The 24,301-nt window shown below is 42.7% G+C and overlaps 1 protein-coding gene across 4 annotated transcripts in view; it reads right to left on the minus strand.

The window, feature by feature from the left end:
* Positions 1–24,301, minus strand: part of ABHD6 (abhydrolase domain containing 6, acylglycerol lipase) — a 66,682-nt gene that overhangs the window by 14,222 nt on the left and 28,159 nt on the right. For 2 of the 4 annotated variants that reach the window (XM_072785688.1, XM_072785687.1), the window contains 2 exons: positions 15,689–15,753; positions 10,303–10,454 (listed from right to left, as the gene is read on the minus strand). In XM_072785688.1, the coding sequence (XP_072641789.1) occupies positions 10,303–10,421 (119 nt within the window). In that variant the 5' untranslated portion in view covers positions 10,422–10,454; positions 15,689–15,753. The remainder of the gene's footprint in view (positions 1–10,302; positions 10,455–15,688; positions 15,754–24,301) is intronic. The other 2 variants (XM_072785689.1, XM_072785690.1) reach the window with 2 other exon arrangements.

The following is a 24,301-nucleotide window of genomic DNA, read 5'->3' on the forward strand; positions in this document are numbered from 1 at the left end:
CAAAGTCCTGCTTTTTGAGTCTTAACCTTATTTAAGTGTTGCTGTAGCTTCAAAGAAGGTATTGATTTTTAACTAGTGGATTTTGATTGAGTGGATTTTAACTGTGATGCAGAAGTCATAGTAACAAACATTTGTTTTAATACAGATACTATTTCCACTCTGGTGGATAAGCTCAATAAGGGTCACATCCCCCCTCCCCAAACATATATACACATAAATGTATTAAAATATATTAATTATATGTATATGTAATACATAATTAATATATGCTGGTTTCTTACCCCTAGAGATTTTGAGTGAGAACTGGACTTTTTTTGAAGACTTTATTTATTTGAGAGAGAGAAAGAGAGAGAGAGAGCGCGCAACAGAAAACAGGAGCTGGGGGGAGGGGTAGAGGGAGAGGGAGAAGCAGGCTCCCCGCTAAGCAGGGAGCCTGACATGGGGGTTATCCCAGGGCTCTGGGATCATGACCCAAGCCAAAGGCAGATGCTTAACCAACTGAGCCATCCAGGCACGCGAAAACTTGACTTTTAAGAACTATCTGCATCAGTTCTCTGGCTTTATTCCTCACAACATATGGCAGCTGGTTGAAAGCTCAGCTTCTGTTGGGTTACGTAAGACTTGGCAGTGCTGGGGTTTGGCCTGAATTCGACTTCAACATGGAATTACCTTCAAACAAATTGAACTCTCTGCATGAAGAATCTCTCCAAGATGAAAGATAATTAATTTAATCAGAGATTCACTTTGTGGTATACTTTGCACCAGAGAGGTAGCCAAGTCTTGCAAAAAGCATATAGCCTAAACGGACCAGTGTTAACCCTCAGTGTAAATAAATGGAGGAGATAAGGATATATATTCATATTTACTTGCATCTGCATATAAAACACAGGAGAGCATATACAAGGCACTATTACAGTGAGTATCTGGAGCAGAGGCGGGGGTTATAGTGAGAAGTAGGTGGAAAGGAACAGTGGTAGGAGAGAGACTTTTACCACTTTCCTTTTTCAATGAAATGCATTGCCTATTCAAAACATTAAAAATAACATTGGCTAGCTTAAAAGCTCTTATGACAAAGCAAGCATATTTCAAAATTCTAAATCATGGCACCGTAACATGAGTTCATTCATTCATTCATTCATATCCAAGTTCATTCATTTATTGACTATATGATGTTTCTTAAAAATTCAGTATAATTGATATACAATGTTTTATTAGTTTCAGGTATACAATATAGTGCTTGGACAATTCTATACATTACTCAGTGCTCACCACAATAAATGTAGTTGCCATCTGTCACCATACAACACCCATGTGACAGCATACTGTTTTTACAGTCTTCTTGACTATATTCCCTGTGCTGTACTTTTGATCTCTGTGACTCATTTATTTTATAACTGGAATGATGTACATCTTAATTCCTTCTACTCATTTTGCCCCTACCCCCACCCTCTTCTCCTTTGGCAACTACCAGTTTGTTTTCTGCATTTATGATTCTGTTTCTGTTTTTTGTTTGCTCATTTGTCTTGTTTTTTAGATTCCTCACATCAGTATTTCTCTTTCTCTGACTTATGTATGTCACTTAGCATAATATCCTCTAGGTACATCCATGTTGTCACAAATGATAAGCTCTTTTTTATGGCTGAGTGATTGATAGTCCATATATATATATTCCTCCAAGATCCAGACCCTTCATCGTACAAGTCTCAGTGTTACTAGATTACAAGAACCTCTGAAGAAAAGTACTTCAATGTTTATTTTTTAATTGTGATAAAATACGCATAACAGAAGATTCACCATTTTAACCATACAATTCAGTGACAGTAAGTACATTCACAATGTGGTATATTAGCCATCACGATATCAATTTTGGAAACTTTTTGATCATCCCAAATAGAAATTCTTTTTTGGGGGGGGCACCTGGGTAGCTCAGCTGGTTAAATCTCTGCTTTTGGCTCAGGTTATGATCTCAGGGTCCTGGGATAGAGCCTCACATCTGGTTCCCTGCTCGGTGGCAAGTCTGCTTCTCCCTTTCCCTCTCTCCCTCCTCCCCTGTTCATGTTCTCTTTCTCAAATAAAGAATTAAAAAGATGTTTATTTATTTGAAAGAGAGAGTGAGATAGCACGGGCAGAGGGAGTGGCAGCAGGAGAGGGAGAAGCAGGCTCCTCTACAACACTGTTCTTTTGTGTCTGGCTTATTTCACTTCGCATGATGATTTCAAGGTTCATCCATGTTTTAGCAGGTATTGGAATTTCATTCCTTTTTTAAAACTGAATACTATTCCATTGTATATAGGTACCACACTTTTTAAAAAAGATTTTATTTATTTATTTATGAAAGACACAGAAAGAGAGGCAGAGACATAGGCAGAGAGAGAAGCAGACTCCATTCAGGGAGCCCGATGTGGGACTTGATCCTGGGACTCTGGGATCACGACCTGAGCTGAAGGCAGATGCTCAATCGCTGAGCCACCCAGGTGTCCCTAGGTACCACATTTTGTTTATCATTCATCTGTTGATGAATTTTGGGCAGTTTCATTTTTTTGGCTATTTTGAGTAATGCTGCTATGAACATCAGTATACAAATATCTGTTTGAGTCTTTGCTTTCAAGTTTTTGGGGTATATACCCAGAAGTAGAATTGCTGGATCATAAGGTAATTCTATGTGTAATTTTTTTGAGGAACCACTAAATTTGTCCACAGCAGCTGTACTATTTCACATTTCTACCAGTGATATACAAGGGTTTCCCTATATAGCCTCACTAACACTTATTCTCCATTTGTTTTTTTTTAAATAGCCACCCTAAAAAATATATATAATAATAGCTGCTCTGATAGGTGTGTAGCATTTCACTATGATTCTGATTTGCATTTCCCTAATGACTAGGATGTGGGGTATAGATCTCTTTTCATTGAGATACAATTGATATATCTTAAAAGTCACTCTTTTAAAGGGTACAATTGAGGACCTTTTAAAAAAATATTTTATTTATTCATGAGAGACACAGAGAGAGAGGCAGAGACATAGGCAGAGGGAGAAGCAGGCTCCACACAGGAAGCCCAATGTGGGACTCAATCCCAGGACTCCGGGATCACGAACTGAGCCGAAGGCAGATGCTCAACTGCTGAGCCACCCAGGTGTTCCGAGGAACTTTTTTTTTTAAAGTATATTCACAAAGTAGTGCAACCATTACCACTATCTATTTCTGGAACACTTTCATCAAAAAGAAACAAGACTGAACTGTACACTTTAAAAGGAGTAGAATGGGGGATCCCTGGGTGGCGCAGCAGTTTGGCGCCTGCCTTTGGCCCAGGGCACGATCCTGGAGACCCGGGATCGAGTCCCACGTCGGGCTCCTGGTGCATGGAGCCTGCTTATGTCTCTGCCTCTCTCTCTCTCTCTGTGACTATCATAAATAAATAAAAAATAAAAATAAAAAAAGGAGTAGAATGGTAAATTTACCACAATTAAAAAAAATCCACACTGGTTAGCACTCACTCTCCATTGCCCTCTCCCTATAGGTCCTTCATGTGTCTAGTTTCCTTCATGTCTCTTTGTGTTTACTTTACGGATCAGCTTATTCTGGACATCTAATATAAATGGGGTCATTCAGTATGTGTTTTTTTGGTGTCTGGCTTATTTTGCTCAGCATAATGTTTTGTTTTTTTTTAAAGATTTTATTTATTTATTCAAGTTGCTCCACATTCATACTGGGTTGGATATTATTTCCCCCAAATTTATGTCTACCTGGAACCTGTGGATATGACCTTATTTGGAAACAGTGTCTTCCTAGTTATAATCAAGTTGAGTTGAGGTCATACTGGACTAGGGTTGGCCCCAGACCCAATATGGCTAGTGCCCTTATAAAAAGAGGGAATTTGGACCCAGAAACACACAGAAGGAAGAACACCATGTGATACACAGAGACAGACAGTAGAGTGACACATCTGTACATGAAGCACATGTGTATAAGTCAAAGAATGCCCAGGATTGCTTACAGTCACTGGAAACTAGGGAAGAGGCACTGAACAGATTCTCCCTCAGAGCCTCCAGAAGTAACTAACCTTGCCAACACCTTGATTTGGTATTTCCACCCTCCAGAACTGTGAGAGAATAAATTTCTGTTGTTTTAAGTCACCTAAATTGTGGTTGTTTGTCACAGCAGCTCTAGGAAATGAATACAACGTCCTTGCCCAGACTTGGAATTATTAGGCTGTTTCACTTTAGCCATACTGGTGGGTGTGAAATGGCATCTCATTGTGATTTGTCTTTTTTTTTTTTTTAAAGATTTTTATTTATTTATTCATGAGAGTCATAGAGAGAGGAGGAGAGACATAGGCAGAGGGAGAAGCAGGTTCCCTGTGAAGAGCCCAATGTGGGACTCAATCCTGGGACTCCAGGATCACGGCCTGAGCTGAAGGTAGATGCTCAACCACTGAGCCACCTGGGCGTCCCTCACTGTGGTTTTATTAAATTTCCTGTATGGCCAATGAAGTTGAGCATCATTACATATGTTTACTGGCCATTTGGATAACCTCTGTTGTGAGGTTTTTCTGTGTTTCCTTATAAAAGCGTTATTGTTTCATTTAGATCTATAATCCACCCAGATTTGATTTTTGTGCATGGTACAAGGTTGTGGATGAGGCCGTATTCTTTTTTATAGCTGCATTACAAAGTACCAAGCTTAGCAGCCTCAAACAACACTCAATTATTAACTCACGGTTCTGCAGGTCAGGAGGGAGCTTAGCCGAGTTCTCTTCTGAACGTACCACAAAGCTGAAATCAAGGCATCAGCTGGCTCTGATCTGGAAGCTCTGAGAAGGAATCCGCTTCCAAGCTTATTATATTTAGGTTATTAGCAGAATTCAGTTCCTTGTGGTCTAGGACTAAGATCCCTGCTGTCTAGCTGGTTGTCAGCCAGGGGCTGTCTGCTCCTAGAACCCACTGGCATTCCTTCTCATGGGGCCCTCTCTGACTGCAAACCAGCCATAGCACTGAGTCTTTCTCGTGCTTTGAATCCCTTCACTGTTAAGTGCTAATAGGATTGGATCAGGCCTCCTCAGATAATCCTGTCTTTGGGTCAACTGTAATATAACATAACAACTATGGGAGTGATTTGTCATCATATCCACAGTTTCTGGGGATTCAACAGGTAGATATTTAAGGGGCTGTTTTAGTAACTCTGCCCACCAAAGAGGTCATGATTAACTTTTTTTCCCAGATGGATAGCTAGTTGACACAGCCCCTTTCCCCCCTGCAAAGCAGTGCACGTTTATCATAATTCAAGGGACTGTATCTACATGCATCTGTTCCTGGGCTGTCCCGCCCCACTGGTTGGCCCTACTTTGTGCAATTTTACACTGCCTTGATTTACTGTTGCTTCATAATTAGGTTTGACAGCTGGGCATGTAAATCATCTAGCATTGTTCTTCTTCGGGACTATCTTGCTTAATTGGCTCTTTGCTTTTCTTTACAAGTTTAAGAAGCAGTTTATTAAATTCCATAAAAAAAACTTGCTGGGATTTTAAATGGGTGTACAGTGAATCTATATAGCATTTTAGGGAAGTCTGGTATGCCAGTGATAAAAAGCCTTCCAACTCACAAATACTAGTCTCTACCTCCATTACTTTAGGTCTTTCAACATTCCTCTAATACTTCATAATTCTTTAGACTCATTCTTATTCTGTATTTCTTGATTCTGTATTTGTTGATACAATAGTAAATATTTTTTTGTTGTTGTTGGTTTTTAAAATTTAATTTATTTATTCATGAGAGACATGGGGGGTGGGGAGATGCAAAGACATAGGGAAAGGGAGAAGCAGACTCTCTTGCAAGAAGCCCAACGTGGGACTCGATCCCGGACCCTGGGATCACGCCCTGAGCCGAAGGCAGAGCTCAACCGCTGTAGCTCAGCAACCCGGTAAATAGTATCATTAAATTTTTTTTTCCATTTTCTATTTTTTTGTTGCTGTCATATAATAATACAACTGATTTTTGTTTACTTATCTTGTATTTAGCAATCTTGCCAAACTCACTTATTAATTCCAAAAAATTATCTATAGAGTTCCTTTGGACTTTCTATGAACATGTTCGTGTTATCTGCAAACAATGCTGGTTTTCTTTTTTTCTTTTTCAATCCTTGTACATTTTTCTCTCTTATGATTCCTTACCTTTATGTCCCAACTGAGGTTCTTTGGGAAAATAAAAATCTTTAAAAATCCCAATCTTTTTCATCCTGTGAATATTCTTAATATTCTGCACAAGAAAAATCAGAGCTGCCCCTGATGTCACCCACAGTGGCCCCAGCATCTCCAGCTGTGGTTCTCTGTTGACTCCCAGTAAAGCATTTGGTGCCTCCTACAGGGGCAACCATGGTCCACGCTGCTATGCAGACAGGCTGGCCATGCTCCAGGGACACTGAATCTTAGAGAGCTGCTCCGAAGACCAGCCATGGTCTACTAGGGACACCTGTTCTTGTTTCAAAGGGGCTCAGAAGATCCCAGAGAGAAGTCTAGGAGAGAGCCTGCTGTGATGATTACACTGCACCATTGTCTGGCAGAGCAGCTCGGGGTGTTTGGGACGCCCAGCTAGCTCTGCTGCCTGCTATTCCTGTTCACATAGCAATCCTGAAAATTAACCTGGCCCATCTAGCTCTGCAGAATGAATCCACTGGTGGTAATAATGGGCAGCCAAGCAAACAAAGGCATTTGGAGGTGTAGCTGTGGTTAAGGAATGTAAGTGACTCATAGTAAAGCTGTTCATCCCAAGATACCCACTGTATAAATGTCACTTGTAGTGAGGTAAGATGAAGAAAACAGGCTGTGCATTTCAGTGGGGGTGGGAGGAGGAGGAAATCACAGGATTTCCGACAGCCTTCCACAATGGCACCATGTACCATAATCCCAACCCTTCATGCCACAATACAACCTGGCACAATCCAAAAGATTTTCTAGGATTTTCATTCTCTCCAACCAGCTAGGTTTATTCTTGGCCTGTGTGCCTGAGTTCATAAAATCAAGAGCACTGTATTTGTCCTCTGGCTATAGCTCTGAGCTGAGTGACAGGCATGGGCAGGCTTCAAGATCACATGCATCTGTACTGTCATTTAATAAGGGACTGAATGCTCTGCTATGTGGGGCCTCTCAGGGCTTTAGTGGTATTATTGGTTGATAAAAGTGAATAATTTGCCATGTGGCTTATTCACAACAGGCAAAAAAGTGGAAACAATACAAAATGTCCATTTAAATACATATTATATTGTATAACCACACAATGGACTAGAATTTAGCTATAATCATAAAGTACCAACACATGCTGCAACATGGATGCACCGTGAAAGCATGCTAAGTGGCAGAAATTAGACATTAAATGCCACAAATTTTATGATCTCATTTACATGAAATGGCTAAAACAGGTAAATCCAAAGAGACAGAAGATGTAGTTATAGTTGCCAGGGGATGAAGGGACAGGGAAACTGTGAATAACAGGAAACAGGTACAGGGATTCCTTTTGGGAAGAGGGAAATGTTCTGGAATTAGATAGTGGTAATGGTTGCACAACACTGTGAATATATACGTATATATATATATATTTTTTTGACTTTTAATTGTTTAAAAATATTTTATTTATTCATGAGAGACACAGAGAGAGACAGAGACATAGGCAGAGGGAGAAGCAGGCTCCCTGTGGGGAGCCCGATGTGGAACTCAATCCCAGGACCCTAGGATCACGACCTGAGCCAAAGGCAGATGCTCAATCACTGAGCCACCCAGGCATCCCTTATTTTATTATTTTATTTTATTTTATTTTATTTTATTTTATTTTATTATTTTATTTTATTCTTTTCTTTTCTTTTTTTAAAGATTTATTTATTTATTCATGAGAGACACAGACTGAGAGAGAGAGGCAGAGACATAGGCAGAGGGAGAAGCAGGCTTCTCACAGGGAGCCTGATGCAGGACTCGATCCTGGATCCCAGGATCATGACCTGAGCCAAAGGCAGGCGCCCAACTGCTGAGCCACCCAGGCGTCCCTATTTTAATTTGCTTTAGTAATCTCTACACCCAACATGGAGCTCAAACTCACGATCCCAAGGTCAAGAGTCACATGTTCTTCTGACAGAGCCAGCCAGATGCTCTAATGCCATGAATATATTAAAACTTGAATTATATGCTTTAAAATAGTGAATTTTATGTTTTGTGAATTTTAACTCAATAAAAGGTGAATTATTTGCTACAAGGTTATTTTTCTTTTAAAAGCTTGAATGGCGGGGGGTGGGGGTGACTGGGTGACGGGCACTGAGGTGGGCACTTGACGGGATGAGCACTGGGTGTTATTATATAAGTTGCAAATTGAACACCAATAAAAATTAAAAATAAATTTATAAAAATAAAATAAATAAAATAAAATAAAATAAAATAAAATAAAATAAAATAAAATAAAATAAAAGCTTGAATGTCAAAATTATTCTGACACTCCTAACTCTGAAAGCCTCTTCCTGATGGCCTGGAGGAAGCTGGGGATTGAGGGACTACACAGCATGGAGGCTGGTTTCCACACGCAGTGGGTGGAATCAGCCTCTATATAATCACACCTCTGTCTGCAGCCATATCCATGGTTACAGGCCACATCACTGAACTGCGTTCTCTGCCTTGATCTGACTTAAGAAAGATGGCATTTGTGTGCAGAAGTCCAAGGCACCTCTGGAGGGCCACAAGGGGCCTGGGACTCTGGCCTCTCCATGTCAGGGGCCGTCCAGGGGCCTCGGCCCCAAAGCACTCCTGCCACTCATGCTGCAGGGCCACGGCACTAAGGCAGCCAGCATCTCAGCTTTGTCAATGCAGAAGTGGGTCCTGGGTGACCCTGGGAAAGGGTCACCACCATCCCCCCCAAGAGAGCGAGGGAGAGTGCAGGATGAAAAACTCCCTTCTGTTCAATTAGCTTCTTTTCAAGGATCAGAGGCTGGCTGGCAGGAGGATAATTCTACACTCTCATGAAACAAAAGGGAGCCAGAAAGGAGAGCAGATAAAGGGCACAAGTACAACCTCTCTGCATTCTCGTCTCTGTGCCCAGAAGGCAATTCTAACAGCCAGGGTCTGGAGTAAATCTCAAAGTGCTTCCCTTTTCCCTACGACACAGAGAGGAACCAGGTCTATTTTGGGATTGCCTTCGCCAAGAGACACACACCATGAGGCATGGGGGTGATTTTATTTGGTAAATGGACCATGGCATGAAAAGTCACTGAAGCACACCATGAGAAAGCTAATCTCCTTTCAACTGTTAATCTTCTGATTCCATCAACGAGGAAGGCTCTGTTCAGGGCTGTTACATCTTTCACACCTCTCTGGACTTTGTGACAAAGAGAAAGGAGACACACAGTCTTTGGTAGGCTAGAATTTAAGAACATAGTTTAACTGCATTGTGTTCCTTTTTACTTTTTAATATAAATTTACTATTTATGGCAGAGTATATATGGCAAACAGGAATTTTCTGCTTAAGGGAGTGAGATTTACATCACTCTTAAATTGACTTAAGGTAAAAAGAGTGACTTACTCTAAAGAAAATACAAAAGGAAAGCAGAGGTGTTATACAGATAGGGCAAGAATCATAAAGATACGAAAATGATAAAAATTTTGGAAACTCCTTTTTCTTTCCATCACTTTACTAATGAACCTGTTTAGAACAAATCTAAAACCCATTCTTTTTTATTTTATTTATTTACTTGAGAGAGAGAGAGAGCCTGAGCAGGAGAGAGAAGGAGAGGGAAAAGCAGACTCCCTGCTGAGCAGGGAGCCCCAGACACAGGGGCTTGATCCCAGAACCCTGAGATCATGACCTGAGCCAAAAGCAGACACTTAACCGACTGAGCCACCCAGGCACCCCCTAAAACCCATCCTGTCCTACCCATGCCATCTCCTTTGGCCCTGGTCTAAATTCATTTTTCAGTGCACATCACTGCCCTGTCAGGACTCTACTGGGTCAGAATCCAGCAACCAAGATAATAGCAAAGGAGCTCCCATCACCATACACAATCCTTGCCTGAATACAGAATCCATGACTTTGGTGTGAGGGTGGCTTCCCAGGCAAAGACGCTATCATAAACCAGAAAAGAATTTACCTAGTGAGGCGATACCATCAATTCTTCAAGAACATTCCCTAAACTCAGATAGGTCTTTCAACTTTTCTGTATGTTTGAAATATTTCATGATAAAATGTTGAAAAAAAACACCACCAAAAGGACAAGCAGAGAAGATGACACTATTATTATGATACTCTTGAACACTTCAATTATAAAATTAACTTACCAGTAGTAGATTTTTATCAACGCTGAAGGCCATAGGAGAAATGAGGCTACAAACGCCAGGATGGGGATGGCCAGTGTCCCGCCGGCGATCACAAACATGTTAACCACGTCAAGATCCATCCTGCTCTGTGAGACTGGCTGACACCTGTGGGGCTGAAGAAAGCGAGTATTGAAACCCTGTCTCAAGAGAAAAGGTAAAGAAGCAAAGTAGAAGACAGAAGAACCCAGAGTGAGGGTAGAAGTCAGAAGGGAACAAAAGCTGACAAGTGCTTAAAGAATTTGAACAGGCATAACAACCAGATATAACAAAGAGTCCTTGAGAAGATCCTGGATTTTTTTTTTTTTAAGCTATAAAGGACATTATGAAAGCAAATGGGAAAATCTAACTAAGGACCAGATATGATAATGATACTGCATCAGTGACATACAGTTGTTGAGTTTGAGGGTGAAATTGTGCTTCTGTTTGTACGTGGGAAGATATCTTTGCTCTTAGGAGATGTATGTTGAAGTATTAAGGGGTGAAAAATAGTGATTTTTGCTACTCAGTTTGTTTCTGCTGCTCACTCTTAAAAATTGCGGAAAAAAAAGGGGGGGGGGAGAGGGAACATTAAAGCAAATATAATAAATGCTAACCACTGGTGAATCCAGGTGAAGATTACATGGTATTATTCTTTCAACCTTTTTGTAAGTTTGCAATTTTTAAAAAAGATTTTATTTATCTGAGAGTACGGGAGAGCATGAGCAGGGGTTAAGAGGCAGAGGGAGAGGGAGAAGCAGGCTCCTTGCAGAGCAGGGAGCCTGATGGGGGGCTTGATCCCAGCACCCTGCGATCATGACCCAAGCTAAAGTCAGATGCTTAACCGACTGAGCCACCTAGGCACCCCAAGTTTGCAATTTTTTAAAATTGAAAGTTAGAGAGGACTGGGGCACCTGGGTGGCTCAGCTGGTTGGGCATCCAACTCTTGATTTTGGTTCAGGTCATGATCTCAGAGTCGTGAGATCCAGCCCTGTATAGGGCTCTGTGTTTAGCGGGGAATGTGCTTGAAATTCTCTCTCCCTCTACCCCTCCCCCCGCTCCCACACACTTGTCCTCAATCATTCCTTACAAAAAATTTAGAAAGGACAGAAAACCTAAATGACAGAAATGGAAGCAATGTACATGTGTACCTGAATGCTACTATCAGTGAAAAGATGTGTGACATCATTGGGTTCATCTAAGGTGAGGAACTAGTCACTGGGTGTCAGGGATAGAAGGGAGACTTGTTTTTCACGGTCTACCTCTAAAATCTTTTGGTTATTTATCACTTACACATGTATAGCCTACTAAAAAATAAGTAATATACAATAAAAGAGTGAAGAGAGAACAAATCCAAACAGCAGAGTTTTCAGTGCACTTTCTGAGGTCTTCTTGAACACCTCCTGGGCACATCTCAAAGCCAGTATGTGGGTACCAGGAGGCCACAGACTACTGTGCAGCCCCAGCACCTCGACTATGGCCCAACGTATTTCTAGGTGATCTAGAAACCACAGCTGAATCAGTAGCCCCTTCTCCATCCTGTCTTATGAGTTCACAATACAGTTCATTTTCTCATGAAATGAGAAATATTTCAAGACCCATCATTCTCTCTAATCAAGAGAGTAACTCTTGTATGGACCTCTACTCCAGGTATGCATGGACCTGTACGCCAGGTGTGGGCCTTTGCAACCTGAAGATGCCCAGCTGCCTATGGTAAGAGTGCATTTCACCAACCAAAACAGGGACTTTTTTTTTAGATTTTTATTATTTATTTATTTATTCATGAGAGACACAGAGAGAGGCAGAGACACAGGCAGAGGGAGAAGCAGGCTCCCTGCAGGGAGCCTGACATGGGACTTGATCCCAGGACCTTGGGATCATGACCTGAGCCAAAGGCAGATGCTCAACCACTGAGCCACCAGCTGCCCCCAAAACAGAGACTTCTTCAAGAAAAACCATTAATATCTGGCAAACCCCGCCCTTATATTTCTTGTGAAATGAAGAGGTCTTTCCCATATACCTGTGTCAATTGATCTATATTTCAATTTTATAATGAATTCATGATGGTATTGGTATGTATGGTATGACCTTACTGAACACAGGGGCCAGATGATAAATATTTTGGGATTGAGATCCCCATCGGCTCTGTCACAACTACTGTCGTTGTACCGAGAAAGCAGTCACACACAGCATGTAATAAATGAGAGTGACCATATTCCAATAAGACTCTATTAGAAATAAGCTACAAGCTGAATTTGGCCTGCAAGCTGAAAGTGATCAACCACTGGTATGGAACACCAGTCCTGTCCAACAGGCAAGGTGGGTGTTTTATGCCATTTCATAGGCTGAGAAAACTAAGGCACAGAAAGGTTAAGTAACGTGCCCAAGGTTACTCAGCTGGTAGAGTCATGATTACAAAACAGGTTTCTGCTTGGACACACTCTCTCTGCACCAAGCTCTACTTTCTCTAAATTATTTTCAAGTGGCCTTTTTTCTGCTTTGTAAGCTCTTTGCTATTAAATACTCACACTTGCTGTCATTCCTAATTTCTTCATGAAGATACGACATCTCCACTCTTACAATTTTTAATTTAAATTTTGTTAGTTAACATATAGTACAATATTGGTTTCTCCCATTTACATATTTTGTTCTGTACAAAGAGGTTGGTGAACAAGCCACTCACAGTCTTCGGATGGCTGGGGGAAGACAGAGGGCACATATAGATGGGATAGATGGTTCTTTTCAGCCACACGCACACGCTCTATCTGGGTACACTCTTGAATCTGTAGGGATGAAAGCCTTCTCAAGGGCAGAAGCACTGTGTGTGCTTCTGATTCAACTGTTCTCTCCATTTCTCAGTCAGCATAAACACCTTCAGCAAGTTTATGTCATTGTCTTGTTTCTCCTTCTAGAACCAGAGCTCCTTGAGGGTAGGGCCAGTCGTGTATGTTCTTTTTCAGTGCCAAGAATAGCACAGGACACAAATATGGTGCAGGTGAATTAATGAAAAGCAAAGTTATAAAATGGATTGTTATAAACAATCTTGTTTGTTTTAGGGACAACCAACTATTCCCAATGATGCTGTAAGAGACCTTTTTTCTTTTAGTAATTACAAAACTCCCTGGAGGAGTCACCTATTTAATGGCTGGGTACAATTTACGATGCTAAAAGGCCTCATTGTCAAGGGGTAAGCAAATTACTTTTGGAGTGAAGGGAATGTTATAAATCTGTTTAAATACTGTGGGTCACAAAAGAGTCAAGAAAATAGGAACTGTCAGCTTCAAGAGGACTTTTCCACATTACATAAAGACCTTAAAAAACTGCTGAGGGTTACCATGAATTCCGAATCCTGAGCTGCAGGAAGTTAATTATATGATGTTCTTTTGGACGAGGAACTAGAACATTTTATGCCCAAGGCCGTTATATCACAGACCCTGACATTGAAGATGGTAGCCCCAAGGTGAAAGTATGATCATCATACCATCACAACGCCTGCTACGGATGTCCCAGTCAGCTGGGGGGAAGGTTTTAGCTGGCTCCATTTTCCATTTAATTGCAGAATGAAGCCTTCAATGAAGAGCTTTTGTAGTGGCTGATCAATTCAGCAAGGCTTGGACTTATTACAGAGAAGCCTGCACACTTTCCCTGAGCAGGTCAAATATAGACAGGCCCCTCTCTGCGCCCCCCCCCCCCCGTTTCTCATGAATAAATAAATAAAATCTTAAAAAAAAATAAAGTCAGCTCCATGCCCGATGTGAGGCTTGAATTACGACCCTGAGATCAAGAGTTACATGCTCTATTGATTGAGCCAGCAAGGTGCCCCTGACAACCCTTCTGTTGAAACAAGCACATCTGGTCTGGATCCTGAGATGCTATCCTCTCTCCCCTACTAGATCTTCCTATCATGCTCTCCTCACTCTCTCCATTGGATATTCCCATGATGCTCTCCTCTCTCTCCTCACCGTCTTCCTTTGGAGAGCTCTCCATCCCTGTATCTTCCACCATTCCCTCCTTCAGGAAATTCAAAACTCAACATGTCTGGCCAGAACCCCCTTCCTGACTTTTCTAAAAGCCTGCTTGACCACTCACATGACTCAATGGTCTTACCATGTCCCAGACACATCTCTCCCCCTTCTCTGGACAGTCTCCCATCAAGCTAGCTTCCCAGATTCTTTCAGTCTTCCCATTCCCCTGCCCCCGCCCCGTTACATAGAGGTGGAGAGGCACCAGCACTGGAGCCAACTTGTGTGAGTCTTAGACAAACCATGCCATTCGATACATGACTATTTATTCTTTTTAAGGTTTTATTTATTATTCATGACAGACACACAGAGAGAGAGGCAGAGACACAGGTGGAAGGAGAAGCAGGCCCCATGCAGGGAGCCCAATGTGGACTCAATCCCAGGTCTCCAGGATCATGTCCTGAGCCAAACGCATACACCCAACCGCTGAGCCACCCAGGCATCCCAATACATGACTATTTAAATTTAAATTAATTAAATAAAATTCGGAGTTCAGTTCTTCAGTCACACCTGTTACATTTTAAGCGCATGCTAGAGCCATACAAGAAGAGGAGTTTCTATATTAGCACAGCATTAGGGGTTTATACCCCTGAAAGCCTCTTGCAACCAATTCCTTAGGCTGATCTGGTTCAACATATCCTAGGAATGTTGGGAAGGAAACCTGTCCCACCAGGTGTGAGACATTAGGGGCAAATGGGACCACAGCTCCCTCAGCCACCACACTGGGTCTAGGTGCTCATTTCTTCTTGCTCCCATCCTGTCACACCCCTTAACACTTGTTGCCAGGGAAATCCTCACAACTTACACCATGCATTAGGCTGCCCTAGTCTGCTGTGAACTCAGACCACGCAAAAACAATCCCAATCTGACTTCCTGGACCAACTCCCACATCTCTGCCTGCACCCCCGAATGACCAACTCCAGGACCCACGCCAGCCATGTGCAGCCTCATGCTTTACCTTTGCTCAGGTTCTTCCCTTGGTGTGGAGCACTTCCATGTCCTGGCTGCTGGGTGAACTCTTTGCCTCTGGGGCTAATTCAGGTGTCACACTCCCCAGGAAAGCATCCTGGTTCCTTCCTACAGGCTTGGATCTCCTAAACTCCCTTCAAGCTCAGAGCCCTGCTCCTGGCCCAATCCACTGGGGGCTTTCGGGTGTGTATTTGACCTTCAAGTGCCCAAACCCTTCCCCCCAGACCTGCTGAGCCAGAGAAATCACCCACGACAATTGGCCACAACAAGGGTTTTGAGCGAGCTTACAGAGGAGCCCAAGGCTCATTAAGAGCTGCTTTTCTTTTTTTTTTTTCTTTTTTTTTTTTTGGTAATCAACAATGCTAAAAATCCATACTCACTCTTCAAAGAACACAGCCTTCTTTCCCAACTGCTACTGGCTCTGGCAGAAGCTGAAAATGAGATTCTGGAATCACAAGAAAGAAAATGACAAAGCATTAAATCATATTATCATATTAGAGAATATGAATGAAGTGCTAACAGCCACAAAATTGCTGGCTTGGTAATCCCTGGGTGGCTCAGTGGTTTAGCGCCTGCCTTTGGCCCACGGCGTGATCCTGGAGACCCAGGACTGAGTCCCACATCGGGCTCCCTGCATGGAGCCTGCTTCTCCCTCTGCCTGTGTCTCTGCCTCTCTCTCTCCTCTGTGTCTTTCATGAATAAATAAATCCTAAAAAAAAAAAAAAAATGGCTGGCTTTGCTGGAGGCAAAGTGTTCTCCTTAGCACAGGCAAAGTCTAAATATCCTGTAGCTTTATAGCCCACCTCTTGTTCAAGTCACCTACCCTGATTAAGCAACCAGCACAAAGGGCAGGGCATATCAGATAATGAGCCAGGCTTAGGAAGGCAGAAAGGAGGTCAAAGAAGAAATCTGCAGGGAGAAGACAAAGCAGGGAGTGACCTGGGGATTCCTGGGCTGCAGTGAAGAGGAAGACAACAAGGGGGTGGGGTTGTCAGGCACAGTGAGGCAAAAAGGGACCCTGGGACCAGCAAATGTAACTAAGACCCCCAAATAAAGACTGGATCTTGCCTTCTCCATTTAGGATTAGGGTTTATGTAAAAGTTATACTCAGAAAAGAATGAGACGGGGCGCCTGGCTGGCTCAGTTGGTAGAACAGTTGATCTCCAGGTTGTGAGTTCGAGCCTCATGTTGGGTGTAGAGATTACTTAAAAAACAAAAACAAAAAGAGAGAGAGAAAGGAATGAGAAGAAGGTGGCAACCAGCAGGGAAATGAGGATAATGTTTCTACCCGAGTGGCTAATGAGAGGGGACCCCACAGCTCAAAACTAGGGCTGGACAGAGAGCTACTAACAAGGCACCACAGCAGGAGAATGAGGGGCCAGGCGAGAGAAGGTAAATCCACAAAACCCCTGAGCTATTTCAGAAGAGTCAGTTAACATAAAAAAGAAAAAGAAAACCATGGAAGTTCTAGAAGAAAGCATAAGAATTGTTTGAAAATACCTTCACAGGGAAAGTCTAAGTCAGATGTAAGACCAGAGGCCATAACAAAAAGATTAACATGTTCACCTCATAAAATGTTTTCAAATGTCCACATGAAGAGACCATGAACAAGATTAAGATTTGTCAATACAAACCAGAGGCAACACACTAATTTCCTGAATGTATAGGAGGTTCTTACAAATCAATTAAAACAACAGTGAAATCCAATATGGGCAAATGAGCTGAGTAGCTATTTTACCAGAAAAGAAATATAAATGACTCTTGAACATATAAAAAGACCCTTAATCTCATTTATAATAAGAGAACTGCCAATTAAATCTACGAGGTAATGGCAATCTTGATTTATCATACTGGCAAAGAACAAGAAGTTTACTAAGAGAGTGTCACCGAGGCTGTGGGGAACCGACTATCTCATACACAGACACCAACTTCTATTCCCATCAACAAGCCCTATGGAAGGCAATCCGGTAAACATCTGAGGCAATGTAAACCATACATACCTCTGACCTGATCATCTCACTTTTATGAATTTGTATTTATACCTAACATGTGAAATCATGCCTGTGCAAGTTATTTGTTACAGTAGTATTTATGGCTGCAAGAGACTGGAATTAACTCATATGTCCACTTTTAACGGGGCCTGTTAAGTAAATGATGATATAGCTTTAGAAAGGAGCGTTATGTATAGCCATTAAATACAAATAAAAGTAAATGTAAACCATTAAAATAATGGCCTCCAAGGTTCATTGTTAACTCAAAAAACCTAGGCTCAGGGGCAACTGGGTGGCTCAGTGGGTTGAGCGTCCAACTCTTGATTTTGGCTCAGGTTATGATCTCAGGGTCATGAGATAGAGCCCCATGGTGGGCTCTATGCTGGGTGTGGAATCTGCTTAAGATTTTCTCTCTCCCTCTACCCCACCCTCCTCTAAAACAAACAAACAAGCAAACAAATAAAACCTCAAACTGTAGACAGTGACCAGAATAACAGCTCTTGCATTAAAGGAGAGAGGAGAGGAAGAGCAGAGAGGGAGGGAAAGAGAAAAGATGTTATGTTTATATATGTGTGAAATGTTTCTGGATAGATACAGAGGAAGCTGGTTATCGTGGCTGCAACTGGGAAGGGAAACAGGGGGACACGGGGAGACAGACAGGGAGACTTGTCACTGATACCCTTTTGTATCTTTTCAATTGCTACTATGTGAATGTATAAGGTTTTCTCTAATTACAAAATATAAGTCCTCAAATAGAATGGTCTATCCTGCATTGTCCAATACAGTAGCTGCTAGCTGCATGTAACTGTTTAAATTGATCACAATTAAATAAAATGTAAAATTCAGTCCCTTGGCTGTACTAGCCACAGCTCAAGTGCTCAGGAGCCATCCTGGACAGTGAACAGAGATCACTTTCACCATCACAAAGAGTTCTACTGGCCAGTCCCAGGCTCCGTGCTAGTGAAAATGGCCCATGAGAGTGAGCAACCAAACCTTAATTGTTCCCCATAAGGGAAGAACTACAAATGTCTGCTGTTAGCCTGCAAATTCCTCTCCCTCTCTACAAGCTAAAAGGCCAGGCTGCCTACTATAAGATAACCAAGACAGGGAGGGCTCCTCCCCTGTGTGACTATCCAAAGGTTAAGTCAGATTGACAGGACTGTCAGTCCTCAAATGTCAAAGTCCAGCACTCTAAGAAAATAAGGATTTCCATTCTGGAACCATACATGCGCATAAACTGGAAATGCTTATCTCCTTTGCGACTCTGGGAGAGGTAACCATAAGATGATCACTCAGTTCCACTTGGTGCCAAAGTGCTAGCAACTGGTTCCCCTTGGGGATTCTTGCTTAAGAACCAGCCAAACCCACAGGCCCTCTGCATTGCTTCTACCACCAGGGGCAGCTCTGTGGGCAAGGAGACTCAGCGTAGCCAGAATGGTCCTGTGGGCAGGGAATTAGATAATCCTACTGCCCGATTCTCTGGAGAAAGAACACACAGTCAGGGGGTGGGGGGAGAGGGAAGGAGGCAGCTGAACTAGGGGCTCAGTTGGAAGGTAAGTGGCTTATGAATCTGGCAGCATATCTTCTAAAAAATTGTACTGGCCAAGAAATAAGGCAATCGAATATGCAACGTATGACCTAATCAGCCTAGCACCTTCGAAATACCAGCCTTGAAAGTCAAGATGTAGGCTGATCTTAGTCTGGCATAACTGCCTGCTTGAAATCAGGCTTAAAACAAGAAAACCCTCCAGGCCAATCTCCTGCTGGATAAAATAAGAGCCAAAGTCACTTGACCATTTGCTTCCAAAGACCCCCACGTCTTCAGGCTCTCGGGAAGCTCAGAACCAGCTTTTAGTCCAGCACTTCTCCCTCGGATTAGTGTAGATGCATGCACTGTCATCAGCTGAGGTCACCTCTCAAAGGTAAAGTGCTAGAAAGAGCATCACTTAAGTGATTATTTTCCACATGACTGAAAGGAATTAAAATAGCCCTCTATATGGGTGTGCAATCCCAGCAGGCCTAAAATAGAACCTCAGCACCCAGAAAACATTCTCCCATTGCTGAATCTGTGCTTCGAAATAAAAGGAAAAGTGAGGAGATTAAAGAGGGTTTTGTCATTTCTAAAGGAGGCGAAGTTGGTCTCTAGCATTTTCTAGCTATGGGAACAAAGTCGGTGTTAGACAAAAAGGAGCCCTGTTATCAAGAGCCAGGAGGTGTTTTTTTGTTTTGTTTTGTTTTGTTTTGTTTTGTTTTAAATCAGGACAAGATTTTTGGCTTCCAGCAGAAGTCCAGCATTCAGGCCCCTTTGTGAGCTGATCCCCACCTTCTTTCTAGCCAGAATCTCCTCCCAGAGGAGATCTCTGTAACCCTGGAGAATTAGCATCAGGAAAGGGGACACGTGGTGAAGCCACATAGGGCAAGTTCACAGTGAAGAGAAAAACATGGTTCTGTTTAGAACTTAATCTAAAAAAAACAAAAACAAAAACAAAAACAAAAAAACAAAAATCCAAACATCAAATATATTCTTAAAAGCAAAAGGAAATGTTGAACAAAATTAGGTCATAACTGCAATCCTGTGCTAATTCTTAGAACAAAGAATAAATCTCACATGGATTGTCTTAGAGCATGATAAATCCTTCCGGTTAACATGTGGTTATCACAGTGCTACCACAAAGAGGACATTTTTGCCAACCGACCTTATTGATCTCTCAAGGCCTTCATTCTTTGATTTTTCAAAGAATTGATTTTTGAATTCAATTTTCCCCTTCTCTTCATTAGGCCTCACATGGCCAGATCCTCATCTGTTACTGCCTTGATATGTCATTCAAGCAGTTCTGCAACATCATTTGCTCTGATTTCATGAAATCCTGCCTCTCTCACAAGAGTTATAATTGCACTTTCCACCATTTGTTCTGTACCTAATTGCAAAACATCCTATGGAGTTGGGACAGACAGATGACCAAGACCTGGATGCTCCTGGAGCCTGGCTAGGCACCAGGATGGGATGAAGGAATGGCAAGTCCATTACTGAGTATCTTCCTGCTATGATGACTTCTGCTTCCTCTCTACAACCTGGAAACTATGGGGAATCATCTAAGAGAAATCCCAGTAGTCTGGCCCTCTAGGGACTGTACCTGAATTGGTTTTTTATTTCTCTCCACTTCCCCCATTTCCTCTCCCTGGGAGATACCCCTGACCTCTCCCTAGTTTCTCCTTTACAAATCCTCTGGCAGAGCTAGGAGTTATCTCCTTCAGTAGATCTTCCTCCAGCCCCTCAGTCATTAGTAACCTCCATGCCTCAGATGTTTTGTAGGAATGCTCTTCTTTCGTGGCACTGCAGATCTGTGCTTTTAATCACAGTACCTGTGAGAACACTAGCTGTACCCTGCTGCAGGTCTCTAGGATGAGTCTTACTACATCTCTGCATCTGCCACAGCACCTCAGGACACATGCCTTGCCCTTGGCAGGTGCTTATTAAATACCAAATGATAAGTTAGGAGGTCATGAATCAACAGCTCTGCCCCCTAGTGTCACCACAGGCCACCCCCTCACTTTGTTCATGATGATCACCAACTAAAGAAATATTCCTCATCAGAGCACTGAATTTTAGAGGCCTTCTCCAGATGCGGAGCTGGGACCCAGAAAAGTTAAGCAAGTTGTCCAATGTCACACAGCTCTTCTCTGCCTCTAATCCACCAGTGGCTCACAGTGGCCCTCGGCGTGATTTACAAGGCTACGTAGGATTTAATACCTGCTGGTCACTCAAGTGTCATCCTCTTCTATCACTCCCCCGCCACCCCTTTCCCTGAATGAGCCACAATCCCTGATATGTCATACTCTTTCACCCTTCCAAGACTCTGGCACACATGGGACTCTCCCTGGTATGCCTTTTCTCCCTCCCACCTGGTAAGCTCCGGCTCATTCCACAAGCCTTAGCTATAAAGCACAGCTTCAGTCTGTGAATGCTCCTCTGAGAATTCAGTTTCCCAGTTCTGTAACCTGGGTTCAAATCTCTGCTCTGCTACTGACCATCTGTGTGACCTTGGCAAAGTCACTTCGCCTCTGACAGCCTCGGTGAAAGGATAAAATGAGAGGGTGCACAGAGACAGCTCAAAGCAGTGACTGGCAGATACCAAGTGCTCACTCTGGACAGCTGGGAAGATCTTGTAGCCAGCCCTTGCAGGCCCAGGAGGGAGCCCTGCCACACCTCCATCCCCATGCAGTGTCACTGGACCTGGGTCTCTCAGAAGCTCAAGTCTGTGGGTATGTCTGTGTTGCTGTTTTTATACTCCCAGAGTCTGGTCCCTAGTTCCGTTCCCAAATTTTATCACACACACGGCTGGAATCTTGTTCTGAGTATATCACAAGGCAAACACCCAACGCCAATAGCCAGAGCCACAGCTTCTGGAAGACAGCCTAAGGCAAAGGCTGCTGTTACTTTAGATAATTACTTAACAAAAAGAACAGGATCCCAACCTGCAGCAGTGTAAGAACCTCTGCCTGCACCTCCTGCAGACTGCCCTGTCCCCCTGAATCAGCAGTTTCCATGGTGCCACCCCAAACGCATCAACCTACAGGCAGCGACCTCCTCTGTGGCTTCTGGGGTTGGAAAGCCTGGAAGATGATCAAGATGGTTTCTGAGGGCCCAGTTTAAGAGAACATCTTGATCTCCTTTGAAGAGACAACTACACCAAGGTCAGAGAGGACTTTGGTTTGCAAAACTTGCTTCTAGATCAGGGTTTCTCAACCATGATACAATGGACATTCTGGGCCGGTTAGTTCTTCGTTGTGGGAGGCTATCCTATGCACTGTAGGATATTTAGCAGCATCCAGGGGCCTCTACCCATTTGATGCCACCTCTAAGTGGTAACAAGCATTCTGGTGTTGCCAAATGTACCCTGGAGGGCAAAGCTGCCCTCCCTTCTGAAGAAGTGAGCCCACTCAACTCCAACCTCGGATTTATTGCTGCAGTAAATCAATGAGGAACATTCTTGGCCACTCACCATATCTACCTTAAAACAATGTCTTCCAGTCCTCAGGGATTTTTTTTCCCCTAAGTTTACAGTCTTGAAGGCAGTTGTTCTCAATCCTGACTGCACAGAATCCTCCAGGGAGCATTTTAAAAATATAGATTCCAGGACACTACTCCCAGAGATTCAGATTCACTTGGCTTGGGGAGGAAGCTGGATATGGGTATTTTTTAAAAATTCCCTGGGCGGTTCTAACATGCAACCAGGATAGAGAAGTGCTGCTGGAAGACATTCCATTTGCTTCCACCTTCTCCCCCATCCTTTGAATCTGGCAGTGTTAAAAGCCAGTGAATCAGAAAACCAAAATGAAGCTAAGGGGATTTAAGTAACATCCTCATTTGACAACGAAACATCCTCGGCACACTCCACTTCTTGTCCTGAGGATGACTTGCTAGGAAGAATGCAACTTAACACTGTAATCATGCAGTTTGCCCATGGCCTTACTGATCTCAACAGTGCCTTCCCATAAAACTTTCTGAGAAGATGGAAATATTCTCTTATGTGCTCTACCTAATACAGTAGTCACTGGCCACACATGGCTATCGACCACTTGAAATATGGCTAGTGTGATTTAGGAAGAGAATTTAAAATTTAATTTGAGTTTACTAGCCACCATTCTGAGAATACGAAAAGTATCTGTGTCCCTACAGGGTCACAGAAATAAAGTCTCATAGCCTGCTAAATGTCTCAGAACCATGAAAATTTACAAAAACGTATGCCTTAAAATAACTAAACTCAACAGTCTTGAAACTGTCAAACGGGATCCTAAGTAACCTCAATTATCAAATTAGGAGAAACTTTTAAATAATTTTTTTCAACCTACAGAGCTGGCTTCCCAGCATATTCCAAACACTTAGCTTTGAGGGAGACATTCCTGACCCTTTACTTTTGAACACTCATCACTGTAAAATTGATCTAATCACCAAAATAATCAGGAGTTGATAGAGAATATGACATAGGGAAGTTAACTTCTACTCTGAGCAGCTGACTAGTGTACTAAGAAAAAACACTCACCCCAGCTTTCCTTCCCTCCAAATCCACAGTAAACCTTTGATTCAAACCTTTGTCCCTAAGATAAGCCTGAACCAAGGTCACCTCTAAGAACAAGCTTTTTTCCCCCCTCCTATCAGTAAGTTTCACAATTACTTGCAATTGCATGAACCTCATTCACACGTTCACTCTAGGTGTGTGCAGCCTCACAGAACTCAAAGCTCATAGATGTTTAAAGCTAAAAAACAGAAAGGTAATTCCTTTTGCCAAGGCAATGGATGGTTTAGAGTCAAAGAAAGCATCACAGGCCTTTCTGAGCATACACACAAAATGCTTACCTCGAGGTACCTAGCTGGCTCAGCTGGTGGAGTGTGCAACTCTTGATCTCAGAGTTGTGGGTTTAAACCCCACTTTGGGTGTGGAAATTACTTAAACTCTTTAAAAAAAAAAAAAATGCTTTCCTCTCCTTGCCTGGGACTCCTCTGGCCCACCTCTAAGTGGCGTCGGTTTGAGTCATTTAATAATGATTTAATACATCTCCAGTAATTCAAAGTGGGGGTCGACACTTAACTCTTCATAATAGCTGGTGCTTACTGAGTGCTTACCACATTCTGGGCTTTGTGCTTTATTTTATCTAAATCTTACCACTGCCTTCTGAAGCAGGTGTCATTACCAGAAGTTAAAACGTAGAGAGGTTAGGTAATAGGCCCATGGCCACATAGCTAGCAGTGGTAGCAGTGGGATTTGGACCCAAGACTCTGACTATCTGGTAGGAATCCTCTGGGTTATGAATAAAAACAAACATGTAATTATAATTGCAGGAACCATGCTGAGCCATTCTCCCCATGATCACACTGTAGCTCAATGAAGGGAGTCTGGTGTTGAGGGGGGGTGGTTTCTGAGCCTATCCTTACTTCAGGACCCCTCTCTCTCTGTCTTGGGGCTTCACCTGGCAGATGGCTAGAAGGGTCTTGGGGAGTGC

This window comes from Canis lupus, chromosome 19, assembly GCF_048164855.1.
Source record: "Canis lupus baileyi chromosome 19, mCanLup2.hap1, whole genome shotgun sequence".
Lineage (NCBI taxonomy): Eukaryota > Metazoa > Chordata > Mammalia > Carnivora > Canidae > Canis > Canis lupus.